This window comes from Notothenia rossii, assembly GCF_949606895.1.
Source record: "Notothenia rossii genome assembly, contig: SUPER_8_unloc_1, whole genome shotgun sequence".
NCBI classification, from domain to species: Eukaryota; Metazoa; Chordata; class Actinopteri; order Perciformes; family Nototheniidae; genus Notothenia; species Notothenia rossii.
Window position 1 is genome coordinate 204,861 of NW_027640357.1, and position 17,431 is coordinate 222,291.

Consider the following 17,431-nt stretch of genomic DNA (forward strand, 5'->3'; position numbering starts at 1 on the left):
CTTTAGTTATTAAATCGTGCGCACGCTTTAGTAACTCGTGCGCACGCTTTAGTAACTCGTGCGCACGCTTTAGTAACTCGTGCACGCTTTAGTAAAACGTGGCCACGTTTTATTTATTTTTCTCTCTATGAACCCTCCAGGGCTCCGTAGTCTCCGAATGCATCCTCAGGAGGATGCGGCCGCTGAATTGGGACACAGCTACGGTTGAGTTATTTCAAATGTATCATTTTTCAACTGTCCAACTGTCAATCAAATGTCCCAACTGCCATTTCACTTCTGGCGGCTGTGGACCATGGATGTCAGCGGAGGAGATTCTAACTCTAGGTAAGTTATACAGAAACAAAACGTTTTTAACAAAGTGAGCAGATATATTGTCATAATGTGAGCAACCTAGGGTTCTAAATACATATTTTTAAACTTAAATAAATATGTTTTGCCAATGTTGAACAGCTAACTATTGTTTGAGTTTAGCTGCCTGGATGACAATTATTTTCCTTGAGGCCGTTCTTCTTCTTTTTTATTATATTTATTTTATCTTAACTTAATGTATTTTCTGTGATCCTTCTTCAATCGGCATTATATTGATAGCATTAGCAGCTATATGTTTAATGCTATCTAGCTACTTTGGCTAGGTTTCATTGTTCGGCCAGATGTGGCGAGAAAGTGCGAGTGAGGCTGCGTTGCAGTGCAAATACTTAACTTACTCGCACTAAAGTTATTTATTAGTAGTACGTGTACACTACAGTTTACCTGTTTCTGACTAAAACATCAGCCACTACTCTATACTTGCAAATATTATATTGTGTAGAAGGGAGATTTCATATCTGTCTCTTGTCGCTAAGGCAACTGTGTATGTGAGACGCAGCGTCACGCACGGCAGTTAGGCCTTCCCGATTTGATTGGTCGGAAGGGAAGGGCCGGCGGGCTTTCCTTCCGACCAATCAAATCGTTGGAAGGGAAGGCCGGCGGGCTTTCCTTGACATGTCCCTGACACAGCGGACTGCGGGTGTAGTGTAGAGAGAGTGTAGCGTGCAATACTGTGTTTCACCACACATTAATTTAGAGGGGCGCTGTTTCAGTCTTTGTAAAATACTCACTGACAACAGCGAAGAGATGTTTTTAAATACAAATAAAAAAAATAAAAAAATACCCAGCCTCCAGGAGAAAACGCCACTGGAGGCTGAGCAGAATCTCCCCTGTGCTTCTCTAGAAGTTTTCTTTATGGGTGAAGTTAATTAACTTAAAATTACCATACTGCTTATAATTTATATAAGGTGTGTATTAATGGGTTTAACTAGAAGATGATAGATGATGGCATTTAATTTAATCTGGCATAATATGATTAGTCAACATCAGGATGAATTTGTCTTTTTCTTATAATTACAGGAAGCGGGAATGAGCTGCAGGAATCTGTTAAAGTCCTAGCAAAAGTAAATTAAAAGAAAAATCTACAGTGTCCAAAGCACAAACCATCTCTGGAAGTAACAGGTGAATTTGGATTTGTCCTTGATAGGATTTTAAAATACAACACAGACTTCAAAGAGTTTATAGATGTTGATAGAAGTGAGAATCAGTAACTTTGACAGATTCCAAGTGCACTTTTCTGAAGCACCGGATCTTCAGCCTGTCCTAAGAGAAGTCTGTCAAACTCAGGTATACATGTACCATGCTTGTTAAATTGTGTTTCAAAAAATCACACAGGCCGGAACTTTACTTTGTGCTGTGCTTGCTCTTATTGTTTTGTTCAGCCAAGAACCAGTTCTTCTGAATAGCCTAACTGATCTACTTAAGAAGAAAATTCCAGAAGTATTTGATGAACTGCAAAATGGCCATTCTTACCGAGAAGACCAGCCTCAAACTTGTCAGAGTTTGCTTCTCTGACTTGGTAGAGAGGCATGGGTTGTAAGTATATGAATGTGAAATGTGTTTATACTGTATATAGGGGTTGGGACACTTTTTCCCTTAATTTCATTGCCCAATCATTTCTGTTTCAGGCCTGAAATTGTTCTTGTAATTTTTTTACATTTAACTTATTCGTATTCATATTCTGTGAACAATGTATTTTATTTTGTTAATAAAGTCCCTATCTTTCAAATTGAAACTGCTCTGCCTGCTAACTTTTATTTGTTGATACCATACTTACTATAGGGATGAATACATCATTATTAAAGCTAATTAACTATAGATTCACTATGAGATCACCATAGCCAACTCTATAGTATTACTATAGTAATTTTCTGTAGTGTTTTCCAAAAAACCATAGAAATAATATAGAAAGCACTATAGTGATACTACATAAAACTCAATAGTATAGCTATAGTAATTTCCTATAGTGGCCGAAAAACCATAGAAATACTACAGGAAAAACTATAATATAACTGTAACTTCACTATAAGATCACCATAGCCAACTCTATAGTATTACTAAAGTAATTCTCTATAGTGTGTCCCAAAACACCATAGAAATACTATAGCAGTTTTTTGTGGTATTTCTAAAGTAATTCTTAATAGTAATACTATAGTGTTTTTGTTTTACTAACTATAAAGCACTTAAGCATCACTGTACCCTGTATGCCAAGGCAGGTTTGCCATCACTTACTGTACGGAGGCTCAGTCATTGGTACACCTTTATTTATAAAGCTTTGTTGGGTAAACTCCCGTATTACATCTGCTCTCTGATAACACAGAGAGTTGCAAGCAGCTATTGTCTGAGATCGCATGATGTAGTATTGTTAGATGTGCCAAGACAGCCCACTCTCTTCAGTCTGCGTCCAAATGACACGACTTTGCAAAGGCGTGCAATAGATACGCAGAAGTCAGTTTTTGCGTGCATATGATACTCCCACGTTACGTTTGTTATGAACGTATCTTAAATGCGTTTATTTTCTACATATCTTTGCCATTTATTTAACCCTAACCATAACCCAAGCCACAGAGCTCTTTGTTTTAATGTTTGAGGTGCAATATCAGCATATCATATGCACGCAAAATCGGACTTCTGCTTATCTATATTAGACCCTCCAGAAAAACGCGGGCAAAAATCCTTGATTATGCGATTAAACATGCGGGGTTTTTATGTGATTTTATGCGGTGAAATTGCGGAAAGTTGCGAAATATAATAGATTTCTTTTTGCAATAGACTATTGCACGCCTTTGCAAAGTCGTGTCAGTTGTACGCAGACTGTGAGTGTGTTGGCCAAGAGCGAGGACTGTCTTAGGTAAGACAGCTTTCATGTGCACAGCGCCACTTGCTCAGTCTTCAGCTAAAATGAAACTGAGCAATTTTATTCCTCTGAATGTTTTTAAAGCAAGTCTAAATGAAATGCTCTTTGAAACTATGGGTATTTGTAAATGTTGATAAGTATGTAAATGTAGATTGTAAATATGTTGTATGATATCCTCTATTGTTTTATGTTGTCTTATGTTTCATGTGGAACCTAATTGCTGCAGGTCTCCCTTGAAAAAGAGATCTATGATCTCAAGGGACCAATCTGGTTAAATAAAGGTTTGAAATGAAATGAAACTGATCTCATTCAGAAAACAAACCTTTTAAAGTGTTTTGCTTCAAATCACTGTTTCGGCATCCTTTCCATCTTTTTATTGTAATTAATTCACAACAAATTCGATGTAAACTGGGTTCATAATGCTATAGCTTAGAGAAATGAATGCAGCTGATGAGTGTCTCAGTAGATACAGGGAACATGTGCTCCTCTGGGTGATGTCATGAATCCAGAAAGGATGCTGTTTGGTTTCTTAGTAATGTGAAACTAACTGATCACAAAGAAATATTATATAGAGATAGAAACCTTTTTTAAATATCAAACTAGAATTCGCCCCCTTGTTGTACCTTTGGTGAGAATCAGCTCCTCTGAAGTAAAGTGTTGTAAAGGATGTGTTCCTCTCCACAGAGGGAAGAGGAAGAGTGGTGTTCCTGTGGAGGAGCAGCTGTCCAGCTGTGCTCTGTGTCAGGACGTCCTGAAGGATCCAGTCTCTACCAGCTGTGGACACTGGTTCTGCAGACAGTGCATCACCTCATACTGGGAGCAGAGACCTCCACCAGGAGACCCCTGCTGTCCCCAGTGTGGAGAGAGATGGAACATTGTACAAAGTAAGAACCGAACTCATGCAGCGTCTTTACCTCCGTCTGGGCGCTGGGAGTTTTCTCTTCCACAGAAACACTATCATCTGACCCTAACCCCTATCCCTCTTTAAGGCAATGCTTTTTAAGTGTGTACAAAAATATTTACCATGTGTCAGCAGTTTTTCCAAAAAAACGCGTACTGTCCCTTTAACTGCCGGACCAAGAAAAAAGCTATGGACAATTTTTTTTGTTGCATTTTCTTATCAAATGGGCCACAAATAAGCACAAACACATTTTTCTTTTTTTTATGACCACACAGTTTGGTTTTTATGAGCCTCTACCAAATGGTCGAGCTGGCTTTCTATTGTAAAAGTACATTTTCAACAATCATCATATACAGTACAGTATTTGTATGCATCAAACTCAAATAAAACACAAACTGAAATACATTTGTTTCTTTTATGGAAAATGAGCAATATATACAACCACATATATTCATAAAAGATAATAAATTCTAATTGTAAAAAAATAAAAATGGAAAAAAGTAATGTAAAGTGTTTTTCATGATAAAAAAAAGACTTGTTCATCTTACTGTCCATGCTGAATTGGCCTAACAGGAAACCACTGGCCTAACAGCTAATGTCCATATCCTGTGTTGACCTAACTTGCTCATCTGTGTGCAATTGTGGGCTGAATGCCATGCATGAAAGTTGCTATATAAATTATTATCACTCTTTCACTCTGAGACTCATAAGGCAGTATTAGGTTTAGTAATATTACCATGAATCTAGCCATTTATTTACCATATTTTATTGGAAAACATCTCTGAAACTCTGAAAAATTAATATTGCTAGCTTACCATAAAAGGCCAATTAAACCGTTTGGTTGAGCATATTTTCAAAAATATAATTACACCCTTGTTAAAACTTTTTTTGTGCATCAAGTTATCTATTTATGTTCAGTCAGTGACCTGCCACTAAAATATGTCAAAAAGGATATGGTTACCTTACAAAAGTTGACCAAAAAGAGGGATTCCTTCAGCAGTGATTTTTAGCATTGCCAACTTCCTCAGTTGAAGCTAGCTGAAGGGCATTCTGTTTGAACCACACTGACATCTAGAGGTTGTTTTGTGCATAACATGTCAACCAAAGGGTAGAGCTGGCTGAATCAGATGGAGTTCTATGGAGCTATTTCAGGGTCATAAGTTTTGATCATTCAAAAAAATACAATTTATTTGAAAGTCCAAGTTTTCATCCTGAACTTTGAAAAATACAATGTTGTATTCAAAACAAAAAAAAGTATTTGAAATAATTTTTCAGGTTGAATATTATTTTTGATTCAGTTCAGCAATTTTTTAAAATAAAATATTTATCGTCATATTTCACTTTTATACATATTTTGATATTTGAATACTCGTTTTCAGTTTCAAATCTTGTTTTTTCAGGTTTCACATTGCTTCTCACCTTCAGATCATTTTTCACTTTCAGATCTTTTTTTTCTCGCTTTCAGATCTTTTTTTTTCGCTTTCAGACTTTTGACCCTGATATTGCCTTGGGGGGCGGGGCTTACCAAAGAGTAGTTTGGCACCCTGAGTGACAGCCCTCCCTCTGTCATGTTGCCTTCATGTTAGGTAGCGCAAGAAATACAACTACACACTTTCTATACACAATACTCCCGTGATTGGTGGTAAACAAAACTGATACCAGCATCAAAGTTCCGTTAAGCGAGCTGTTGAGCATCGTAATTGGCAACAATCAAAGTGTAAGTGCAATAAACTGTGCTAGAATCTGAACTCACGTATCCGCAATCAAGCGTTGTCCTTCCCCACTTCCACGTAGCTCCATGAACGCAGCATAGTATTGGCTTGGTTTTTGCGATCAGAATCAGATTACCTTTATTAGTCCCACAGGGGATACATTTACATTGTTACAGCAGAAGAGCCAAAGACAGCCTAATGCTACCTAAAGCATGCATACAAAAAGTATTAAAGATTAAAAAAAGAAATTATATATATTTTTAAAGTTACACATTTTACATAATACACACCCTGTGACAGTTCTGCGGATTTAGCAGCCAGGTATATATTGCACAGTTTTTAACGGCATATATATTGCACATACTGCAAATATTGCACATAGTTGGTATTTATCAACAAGAGGTGTTATTGTCTGTGTTGTTTTGTGCGGGGTCTACTAGGGGCTGTGCTGGTTGTATAGTCTGACCGCTGCAGGAAGGAAGGACCTGCGGTATCTCTCCGTGAGACAGCGGGGGATGGCGTCAGGTCCACCAGAACAACCTGCTGGCTCGTTGCGGATACGTAATTTCACATTCTAACACAGTTTATTTGTACTTGATTGTTGCCAACTACGATGCTCAACAGCTCGCTTAACGGAACTTTGACGCTGGTCTCAGTTTTCTAACATCCATGAAGGCAACATGACAGAGGGAGGCCTGTCACTCAGGATGCCAAACTACTCTTTGGTAAGCCCCGCCCCCCCAAGCAACATCAGGGTCAAAAGTTTGAAAGCGAAAAAAAAAGATCTGAAAGTGAAAAACTATCTGAAGGTGAGAAGCAATGTGAAACCTGAAAAAACAAGATTTGAAACTGAAAAAAGTAATTGTTTTGAATCTGAAAACGAAAAATCTGTGCTGAAAAAAATAAGGATTCAAATATCAAAATATGTATAAAAGTGAAATCTGAAAATAAATATATTATTCCAAAAAATTGATGAACTGAATCAAAATAATATTCAACCTGAAAAATTATTTCAAATATTTTTTTTATTTTGAAAACATCGTATTTCTCAAAGTTCAGGATCAAAACTTGAACTTTCAAATACATTTTATATTTTTGAATGATCAAAACTTATTATCCATAGAGTTACACTTTTTTTTTCTTTTTTTCAACAAGATATCAAGATGCAAAATGTGCTCTACCAAATGGTGGTGCTGGCAGTTAAAAGGTTTTAATCTCAGGGAAACATTAGCCCTGCAGAAATATAACATTCACGTCTGATAGTAAAGATGTCCACATTTCATTTGTATTTGTATTTTGTTTAGTGTCGTAAAGCATTGATCTTCTCCAGGCAATTTTGAAGTGTGTACTAAAACAGCAGCAGTGTTTTCCTTAGTAATACTTAGTAAATACTGGACAGATCTTAAGCTCAGGGGAACGTTAGCCCTGCAAAGGAATTTGACAGAAGATAGTGAAGATATCTGATGGCTAGGATTGTTGTATTTTGTCCAGGATTCTTCCTGTTTCATCTGTTTTGGGTTAAATATCGTGTTGTACAGCTTAGACATCAAGCTGTTTTATTAAAATCATTACTTTTTTAAACCCTTTCTCTATTTTTAAGTTTGATTTTCATATTTAGATTCTCAAAAGCATTTTCCTGATTCTCTCCTGTTTCCTTCTCTTCCAGCAGATAGTGGTCTGCAGGAGGTTCTAGATGAACATAGGCTCAGTCTGAGGAGGAGATGTGAACGTGTGACTGAAGGAACTGATCAAAGTGAAACCCTCCTCAACAGCATCTTCACTGAGCTCTACATCACACAAGGCCTGAGTGAAGAGGTTAATACCCAACATGAGGTGAGGCAGCTGGAGACAGCCTCCAAGAAGGAGACCCTCCATGACACTCCAATCAAGTGCCAGGACATCTTTAAAGCCTTACCTGACCAACAGACTCTCATCAGAGCGGTCCTGACCAACGGAGTCGCTGGAGTTGGAAAAAGCTTCTCAGTGCAGAAGTTCACTCTGGACTGGGCCGAGGGTTTGGGAAACCAAGATGTCAGTCTGGTGGTCCCGCTCTCCTTCAGGGAGCTGAACCTGATCAAAGGTGAGCAGTACAGTCTTCTAAGGCTGCTCCATGTTTTCCATCCAACCTTACAGAAGCTCACAGCAGAGCAGCTGGCTGTCTGCAAAGTGCTGCTCATCTTTGACGGCCTGGATGAAAGCAGACTTTCTCTGGACTTCAGAAACAATGAGGTTGTGTCTGATGTCTCTCAGCAGTCCTCAGTCAACGTGCTGCTGACAAACCTCATCAGGGGGAAGCTGCTTCCCTCGGCTCTCGTCTGGATAACTTCCAGACCTGCAGCGGCCAATCAGATCCCTCCTGAGTGTGTGGACAGGGTGACAGAAGTAAGAGGCTTCACTGACGCCCAGAAGGAGGAGTACTTCAGGAGGAGATGGAGTGATGAAGACCTGTCCAGCAGAATCATCTCTCACATCAAGAGCTCCAGGAGCCTCCACATCATGTGTGTGATCCCAGTCTTCTGCTGGATCACTGCTGCAGTTCTGGACCACATGTTGACTACAGACCAAAGAGGAGAGCTGCCCCAGACCCTCACTGACATGTACTCACACTTCCTGCTGGTCCAGACCAAGAGGAAGAAGCAGAAGTATGAAGAGGGACATGAGACGAGTCCACAGCAGCTGACGGAGGCTGACAGGGAGCTTCTTCTGAAGCTGGGGAGGCTGGCGTTTAAACATCTGAAGAAAGGAAACATCATGTTCTACCAAGAAGACCTGCAGCGCTGTGGTCTTGGTGTCACCGAGGCCTTGGTGCACTCAGGACTTTGTACACAGATCTTCAAAAGAGAGAGTGTGATCTTCCAGAAAACAGTCTACTGCTTTGTTCATCTGAGCATTCAGGAGTTTCTGGCTGCAGTCTACATGTTCCACTGTTACACCAACAGAGACACAGAGGTACTGAAGGACTTCCTGAAGGGAGAAAACAGGTATAGCAGTGATCAGGATTACCCATCCTTGGATGTCTTCCTAAAGGAAGCCATGGAGAAATCCCTCCAAAGTGGAAATGGCCACCTGGATCTCTTTGTCCGCTTTCTCCACGGCCTCTCTCTGGAGTCCAACCAGAGAAACCTAGGAGGCCTGCTGGGTCGCACAGACAACCGTCCAGAAATCATCCAAACAGCCATCAACAACCTGAAGGAGATGAGCAGCTCTAAAATCTCTCCTGACAGGAGCATCAACATCTTCCACTGTCTGACAGAGATGAAGGACCTCTCAGTACATCAGGAGATCACAGAATTCCTGAAGTCACAGAAAAGATCAGAGAAACTCTCTGTGATCCACTGCTCTGCTCTGGCCTACATGCTGCAGATGTCAGAGGAGGTTCTGGATGAGTTGGACCTGAAGAAGTACAACACATCAAATGAGGGACGACGGAGACTGATTCCAGCTGTGAGGAACTGCAGGAAGGCACAGTAAGTCCAGATGTGATTAACTTTATAAACTAGATCAGAAGTTTAGTTCTTCAAATATCAGTTATTCTATTTATTATAATTATTGTTACCTTTTACAGTTTTTAGTTCTCTTTATATTCCTTGTCAAACAAATGAAGGATTTTAGAGATGTTCTCAAAGCAGCATGTGATCACAACATACAGCAGTATGTTTCAGTTATCAGGGAATGCAGTCAGTCAGATATCATTCAGTTTGTTCAACATCTGTTTTTACCACAATGCTTAAGATTTTAAAATAAGATCTGACAGGCTGACAAAGAATATAGAAAACTAATATTATATTACGTTGACTAACAGTGAAGGTTACTCAGAACATGAACTTGTTTCATCAAATTCATGAAGTTAATATAATTTTTCCTCTCTTTATGCTAACTCTTTTTGTAATATTTGTGTGACAGACTTGTTGACTGTGGACTCTCAGGGTCTCACTGTGAAGTCGTGGCCTCGGCTCTGAAGTCTGACCCCTCCCATCTGAGAGATCTGGACCTCAGTTACAACAAGCTGAAGGATTCAGGAGTGGAGCTGCTGAGTTCTGGACTAAAGAGTCCAAACTGCAGACTGGAGACTCTCAGGTCAGTTCAATAACTGAATACAATAATATAATTACTGTAATTAGATATTTTTCTCTGTTTTCATAATTTGTAGAATTTGCTCGAGAACAAATACATTTTAATTATTTTCTTCTGTTTTTTCTAACGGTTGAATATTGATCAGAATAACAAAGATCAGAGAAGGTGAATGTGTGACGGAGAGCTTTTCAGCTTCCACAGACTCACGCTGTGCTCCATGAGTCAGAGGAGATGCTGTCAGTACTGATGAGCTGTGAGGGAGATGAAGGAGTTGATAAACATCTGAGAGTTTGAGATCATAAGGGATTTGTTTCTATATCATTGTTAAAGCTTCTTCATCTCTGAACAGATTATTAAACCTGGAGTTATTTCAATCAGGAACTTTGTTTTCTAAAGTTACATCATGTTTTCTTTATTCAGACTGAGGAGCTGCAAGTTGTCAAAGATCAGCTGTTCTGCTCTGGCCTCAGCTCTGAAGTCCAACATCCATCTGAGAGATCTGAACCTGAGTGGCAACAAGCTGCAGGATTCAGGAGTGGAGCTGCTGAGTGATCTTCTGGAGAGTCCAGACTGCAGACTGGAGACTCTCAGGTCAGTTCTCCATCTTCTCCATCAAGAACATATTTCTATTAAAACTCCTAAACATCAAATGTTTTATTATTATTTTGTTAGTCAATTTATTGAACATGTAAAAAAAACCTAAATAAAACAAACAGGAAAAAATATATATATTAAAAAGAAGCAAAATAACAAAAGACTTTACAAGGTATACAAATAAAAACTCAAGTAGTTTCCTTCATGTTCAAAAGGTGCAAGAAGAAGAAGCTTAAAAACATTTCTGGTCCTACCCCTCTAGCATACAATGTTAATGAAAATCAAAGTTCAGTTCTGTAATGACTGAATGAACACCAGGAGAGGACTCAATTGCACGACTCGGGACAGAGGCTTAGGTTACAAGAAGGTCTTTGCTAGCAGAGGTTCGGTGCACGGTAGATCAGTCAGGAAGGCAACCAAACAGACGAGGATTAGGCAGGAATAGGGTCAGGACACGAAGCTGGGTCAGGTACACGTGGGAACTAGATACTGGGAGATATACTACTGGAACGCTTGAAATAACAAAGACGAACCTGCACTGAGGGGAATGTGGACACAGACTGAAGGTTCATCCCAATTGATGATTTCACCTCCTCCTTTCCCTCACTCGCGTCCCTTCCTTGCGTCTCAGCTCCGCCCCCGTAAGACGCGAGCGAAAGACATGAGGAAGAGACGCGAGGACAGAGGAATCCTCAGGTATGAGTTGGGATGTCCTCGTTCGCTCCAGCATCTCCATAAACAACGCCCTTCTGGCGTGTGTGCAGTTCTATCACCTGTCACTGGACTCCAATTAGGACTGCACGATATATCATGTCGTGATGATAATCGCGATATTCACATCGCAGGACGTACATTTATATTTTTATTTTTATTTTTAGGACGTGCAATATTAAGTAGTAGTATTTTGCTGCTTGCTACAAAAGGAAAACTCGCGCGGCTCTCATGTCAGGACGTACTTGAGTGAGTGACATGCAGGCTCTGCATGCACAGCAAACCACCAATCACAATCAAATCTCCAAAGCAAACGGACCCGGTGATTAAAGGTCAAAACACTGAATAAAGTAGTTTCATGTGTTTCTCCAGTTCGGCGCTGCTAACCGAGCTAGCTCAGCTTGTTGCTCTGATAACTTCAGATCCAGACGTCCGTGACTAAAATCCTTCATCCGGTTAAATATTGTTAGAAAAATACCAATCGTATAGCATTAAAGTTCAAGAAAGGATGGTTTGCGAGAAAAAAAATATACTGTCTTTTATTTCATTCCTGTATTTTCTCATATCGCAATATATATCGCAGGGGGGAAAAAATCGCAATGTCAGTTCGATACCCCGCCTCCGACTCCCGTCTCTCTGCACTACATTGGTGACCCCGACATAAGTCTTGTTGAAGGATCCGAGACTGAACCGAGCATGGCAAATAACGCCGTTTTTTTCAAACTGCCGGAGTTTTGGGAGACATCTGCGGCTTCATGGTTCGCTCAGGCGGAGGCTCAGTTCGCCCTCCGCGGAGTGACTGATGACGCAGCATGCTATTTTCACGTCGTTTCGGCGCTGGGTAGAGCACCACATTGATACTGAAGGCCCCCCAGTCTACGCTAGGGCCTGGCGGCTCAACCCTGACATGCTGGCAGTCGCCAAGTCGGAGTTCGTCAACATGGAGCGTCTGGGCATCATCCGCCGCTCAGAAAGCCCTTGGGCTTCGCCGCTTCACATGGTCCCTAAATCAGCTGGTGGCTGGCGACCGTGTGGTGACTACCGCCACTTTAACGACGCCACTACGCCAGACCGCTACCTGGTCCCTCACATCCAGGACTTCTCTGCACACCTGGCGGGCAAGCTGGTCTTCTCCAAGGTGGATCTGGTGCGGGGCTACCACCAGGTTCCGATGCACCCCTCGGACCTCCCCAAAACTGCTGTGATTACGCCGTTCGGGCTTTTCGAGTTCCTGCGTATGCCGTTTGGGCTTAAGAACGCAGCTCAGTCCTTTCAGCCTCAGAGACATGCCATTCATCTTCGTCTATTTAGACGACATCCTTGTCGCCAGCTCCTCCTCCTCCGAAGAGCACCAGGGACATCTCCGGGTCCTTTTCGCGAGGCTCAACCAACACGGCCTGATTATCAACCCGGCGAAGTGTCAGTTTGGGTTGTCCTCCATCCATTTCCTCGGGCACCTCATCAGCAACGATGGGGCCGCCCCCCTCCAGTTGAAAGTGGAGACTGTGTCCGCCTTTCCACGACCGCCTACAGCTCGGGTGCTCCGAGAGTTCCTCGGGATGGTGACGTTTTATCACCGGTTCATCAGCCGGGCGGCCCACACCATGGACCCGCTGTACGAGGCCCTCAAGGACAAGTCCCTCGGCCAGGCCATAGACTGGACGGCTGAAAGGAAGGTCGCTTTCAACGCCACCAAAGCCGTCCTGGGCCGTGGTCCGCCCGACAGCAACGCCAGCTTTCGTACACCACGGACATACGACACATCGCTGGCAAGGCTAACGGCCCGTCTACACTACAGGCATGAAAAAATCTTGAAGCTGGGCATGTCTGAAGCTTGGCGATTTTTTGCGAGCAACCAATCACATGAATCTCCCGCCCCCGACATACAAAGCAATAGCAATGTTAAAACGAAGTAAACTGGATATAAACTCTCCAAACAGGCGAAAAAACTATCAGTTTCACCCACTGTCTCTGCCACCTCCCTCCATGCCTGGTTCCTCCGGTTTGTATCCCGGTAAATAGTTCCGGTCGTAAAGAACCGGGTGATTTGCTACCGTAATATCTCGTTTGGAATATGAGGAAATGAACTGTGGTCTGGCTCTCCCAGCTTGCACGCGGTTTGATTGGCTGAGCTTGCACTGGCGCGATTTGCATAAACGGAATTTGATTGGCTGATGCCAAGCATCGAGCCTCAAAAGTTGAACATTGTTGAACATTGTTCAACTTTTGATGCCGATAGATGCTCGTGATGCTTGCAAAGCCATGCCATGCTCCCCACAATGCAGTTCGGCAAAGATTAAAAATCTTCTACGTCACCCCATTCAAGTGAATGGGTGAAGCGTTGAAAGCATTTTTTGATGCCTGTAGTGTAGACGTACCGTAACGTGGTCGCGGACTGCCTTTCCAGAGCGGTCATCGGAGCTGTGCAGCTGGGCCTCGATTACCTCAGCATGGGTGCTGACAAGGCCTCTGACCACGGGGTCCAGACCCTCAAGGCCTCGGTCACAGGATTGCGCCTGGAGGAGGTCATGGTCGGTGACTCGGGCACGAAGCTGTGGTGTGACATCTCCACGGGCCAGCCTCGACCCCTAGTCCCTGTGGACTGGCGCCGACCCGTTTTTGAGGTTGTTCACAATCTTTCCCACCCCGGTAGGAAGCCGTCCGTGAAGTTGGTGTCGCAGAAGTTGGTGTGGTAGGGGCTTAAGAAAGACGTGAGGTCCTGGGTCAACTCATGTGTGGCCTGTCAACGGGCCAAAGTCCACCGCCATACTAGGGCCCATTTTGAACTTTTTGCGGTTCCTGAGAGGAGGTTTGACCATGTCAATGTCGACCTCGTAGGTCCGCTTCCCCCCTCTCACGGTTTCACCTACCTGTTTACCAGTAGCGTTTTTATATGTACAAAAGTGGTGGGGCACAAAAAACGTAGATGTCTATATATAAGCTTCTGCAGTGACGTGCAGTGAGGTTCATGGCTGGTGAGGCACTGACTCTTCACATTTACAAATATTATGTTTTGACCTTAATCAAAATATAATATTATTTTCAAAAGCTTTTTTTGTCTGATGCTTCAATTTAATTTTAGACAGACAGTTCAACAAAAGGAAACCCAAAAAAGGTAATTTTATCATTTAAATATTGAATTGTTCTCTCTAAGTAGGATCCCATTTTCAATAAAATTGCGGTGTTACCTTGACTTGAAGATGAAGTCCATTTGCCTATCCTTCTGGACAAAAGTCTCTTTTACTTTTTTGTAAAAGTCCTCCTTATCTTCTTGTAGTTTCAAAAGTCTATCATAAATCTAATCGAAATTATAAAAGTAGGGTAGACATGTGGATATTGAACAAAACGTGCATTTATCTAACAGGTACGTTTCCCACAGATCTTATTTGGAGCTTTTTTCTAATATCCTATGGAGAAATCTCATTGCTTTTTTGTCGAGGGCCAGGCTGGAACTCACAATGCCGAGCTTGCTGGTTATACCAGGTCTTCTGGCTTTTCTGGGACGAAATCAGATTGACTTCAGCCTCCTCCTGGTATCCGGCTAACCGATCCCTCATCTCCTGCACAAACTGCACCACTCCTCTACCAATTGGAGTGGTCGTAGGAGCCTCCCAGCCTTTTCGGAGTAGATCCAATAGTCCCTGAACCTCCCATCCATATAGCAGCTCGAACGGAGAGAATCCAGTTGAAGCCTGGGGTACCTATAGGCAAAAAGCAGGAACGGGAGCCAGCGGTCCCAGTCCTTACCAGTGTCATCAACAAACTTCTGCAGCATCTTCTTCAGTGTCTGGTTGGATCTTTCCACCAGGCCATCAGTCTGCGGGTGATACGGCGTGGTCTTGATCGCCGAGATGCCCAGTTGTCTGTAGAAGAGCTGCATCAACCTGGAAGTAAAGTTTGTTCCCTGGTGTTATGACCCTGGGTCGTTAGGTCATTTGTGTGTACATTTTACCCTCCTCCTGTGTGTGTGTGTCTGTGTGTGTGTGTGTGTGTGTGTGTGTGTGTGTGTGTGTGTGTGTGTGTGTGTGTGTGTGTGTGTGTGTGTGTGTGTGTGTGTGTGTGTGTGTGTGTGTGTGTGTGTGTGTGTGTGTGCGCGTGCAAACAGGTGGTGCCCGTTAGCTGATTAGCTACCTCCTGCATGCTGATTGGTCCACCTGAGGAGACGGGAGCATATTAAGCTACAGCCGTGCAGTTCCTCGGCCGCTCTCGCTGACTCCACTTTTCCTACTCCCAGCGCGGCGCTTTTTGATATTTTGTTCTATGGTGTTGTGAGCGCACTTTGGTATCGTTTGTCCTTCTCCTCTGGCTGCAGGCCAGTGTCACTTTACACGTTACTACAGCTTAAGCACTCACAAACTCTCCTTCTCTAAGCGACTGTAACTCCACAGTTGCCTACACTCTTTTCGGGTTTGCTAACGGTAGCTACTTTAGCTTGATAGCTAGCCATGGCTCTTTCCCCACCCTCGGGTGCTATTTCCTGCTCTAACTGTCTCATGTTTGGTTACTCCCCTACCTCCTTTACTGGTACCGATACATGTGTTAAATGTAGTATAGTTGTTAGGTTGGAGGCGGGAATCATAGCCATAGAAGCCCGGCTCCGCATCTTAGAAAATAACTCAGCTACAGTAAAGCCCATGTTAGCCGGTGCGGACCGGCAAAAGGTAGCTCCTCTTAGCCGCCCCCCGGCAACTCCCGAGCAGCAGGGAGAATGGGTGACTGTTCAGAAGGGGCATAACGCGAAACCCGCAGGTCCCCACCAACCCGTTCACGTATCTAACAGATATTCCCCACTCAGCGAGACACCCGCTGAGAAGCCAACTCTGGTTATTGGTAGCTCTATTATGAGACACGTGAATTTAGAGACCGAAGCGTCCACAGTCACATACATTCCGGGGGCCAGAGCGGGCGACGTTGAGGCGCATCTTAAACTGCTGGCTAAAAATAAACGTAAATACAGTAGGATTGTTATTCACGTCGGTGGTAATGATGTTCGTTTACGCCAATCAGAATGCACCAAACTTAATGTGGCGTCGGTGTGTAGTTATGCTAAAACAATGTCGGACACCGTAATCTTCTCTGGTCCCCTCCCCAATCTGATCAATGATGACATGTATAGTCGCATGTCATCATTTCAGCGCTGGTTGTCTTGGTGGTGCCCAGCAAACAATGTGGGCTTCGTGAATAATTGGACAGCCTTGTGGGGAAAACCTGGTCTGATTAAGAGAGACGGCATTCATCCTACTTTGGAAGGTGCAAATCTCATTTCGGCAAACATTTCAGGGCTCTGTGGACTTAATCCATGACAAACTGGAGTTGAGACCAGGAGGCAGAGTCGCAGTCTTACACGCTTCTCTGCGCTCTCTCCTAGGCAGTCATCCATAGGAATCCCGAATCCAATAAAATACCCAATATTAACGGTGTGTGTGTCTGCCCAAGGACAATTTAAGGTAAAACCTAATAGAGGTGTCATACATAATAACCTAATAAAAGTAAATGTAACAACTACTACAGTGCAACAAAACAGGAAGATTAAATGTGGTCTCTTAAACATAAGATCTCTAGCATCTAAAGCAATACTGGTAAATGATTTAATATCAGATTATAATATTGATATATGCTGTCTCACTGAAACTTGGTTGAGACATGAAGAATATGTCAGCATAAATGAGGCCACTCCACCCAGCCATATCAATACTCATATTGCCCGAGGCACGGGCCGAGGAGGTGGAGTTGCAGCAATCTTTGACTCAAGTTTACTTATCAATACTAAACAAAAATTAAATTATACCTCCTTTGAAAGCCTCATTTTCAGTCTTACGCATCCGACCTGGAAAACTTTGCAGCCAATCTTATTTGTTACAGTGTACCGTGCACCAGGTCCTTATTCAGAATTCTTATCAGAATTCTCTGAGTTTTTATCAGCTTTGGTTCTTAAAACAGATAAAGTAATTATCGTAGGTGACTTTAATATTCATGTTGACGATGATAAAAATAGCCTTACTGTTGCATTTAACTCTATATTAGATTCTGTTGGTTTCTGTCAGAGTGTAAATAAACCAACCCACTGCTATAATCACACTCTTGACCTTGTTCTGACTTACGGTACGTCTACACTACAGGCATCAAAAAATGCTTTCAACGCTTCGCCCATTCACTTGAATGGGGTGACGTAGAAGATTTTGAATCTTCGCCGAACTGCATTGTGGGGAGCATGGC

At 42.5% G+C, this 17,431-nt stretch overlaps 1 protein-coding gene across 1 annotated transcript in view; it reads left to right on the plus strand.

Moving 5' to 3' along the window:
- The first annotated feature begins 180 nt into the window (after positions 1–180).
- The window catches only part of LOC307017500 (NACHT, LRR and PYD domains-containing protein 12-like), a 61,806-nt gene continuing 44,555 nt past the window's right edge, over positions 181–17,431 (plus strand). The window contains exons 1-7 of the mRNA XM_079694853.1: positions 181–324; positions 1,387–1,653; positions 1,749–1,902; positions 3,908–4,107; positions 7,503–9,303; positions 9,740–9,913; positions 10,331–10,501. Coding sequence (XP_079550979.1) covers positions 1,814–1,902; positions 3,908–4,107; positions 7,503–9,303; positions 9,740–9,913; positions 10,331–10,501 — 2,435 coding nt within the window. The 5' untranslated portion in view covers positions 181–324; positions 1,387–1,653; positions 1,749–1,813. The remainder of the gene's footprint in view (positions 325–1,386; positions 1,654–1,748; positions 1,903–3,907; positions 4,108–7,502; positions 9,304–9,739; positions 9,914–10,330; positions 10,502–17,431) is intronic.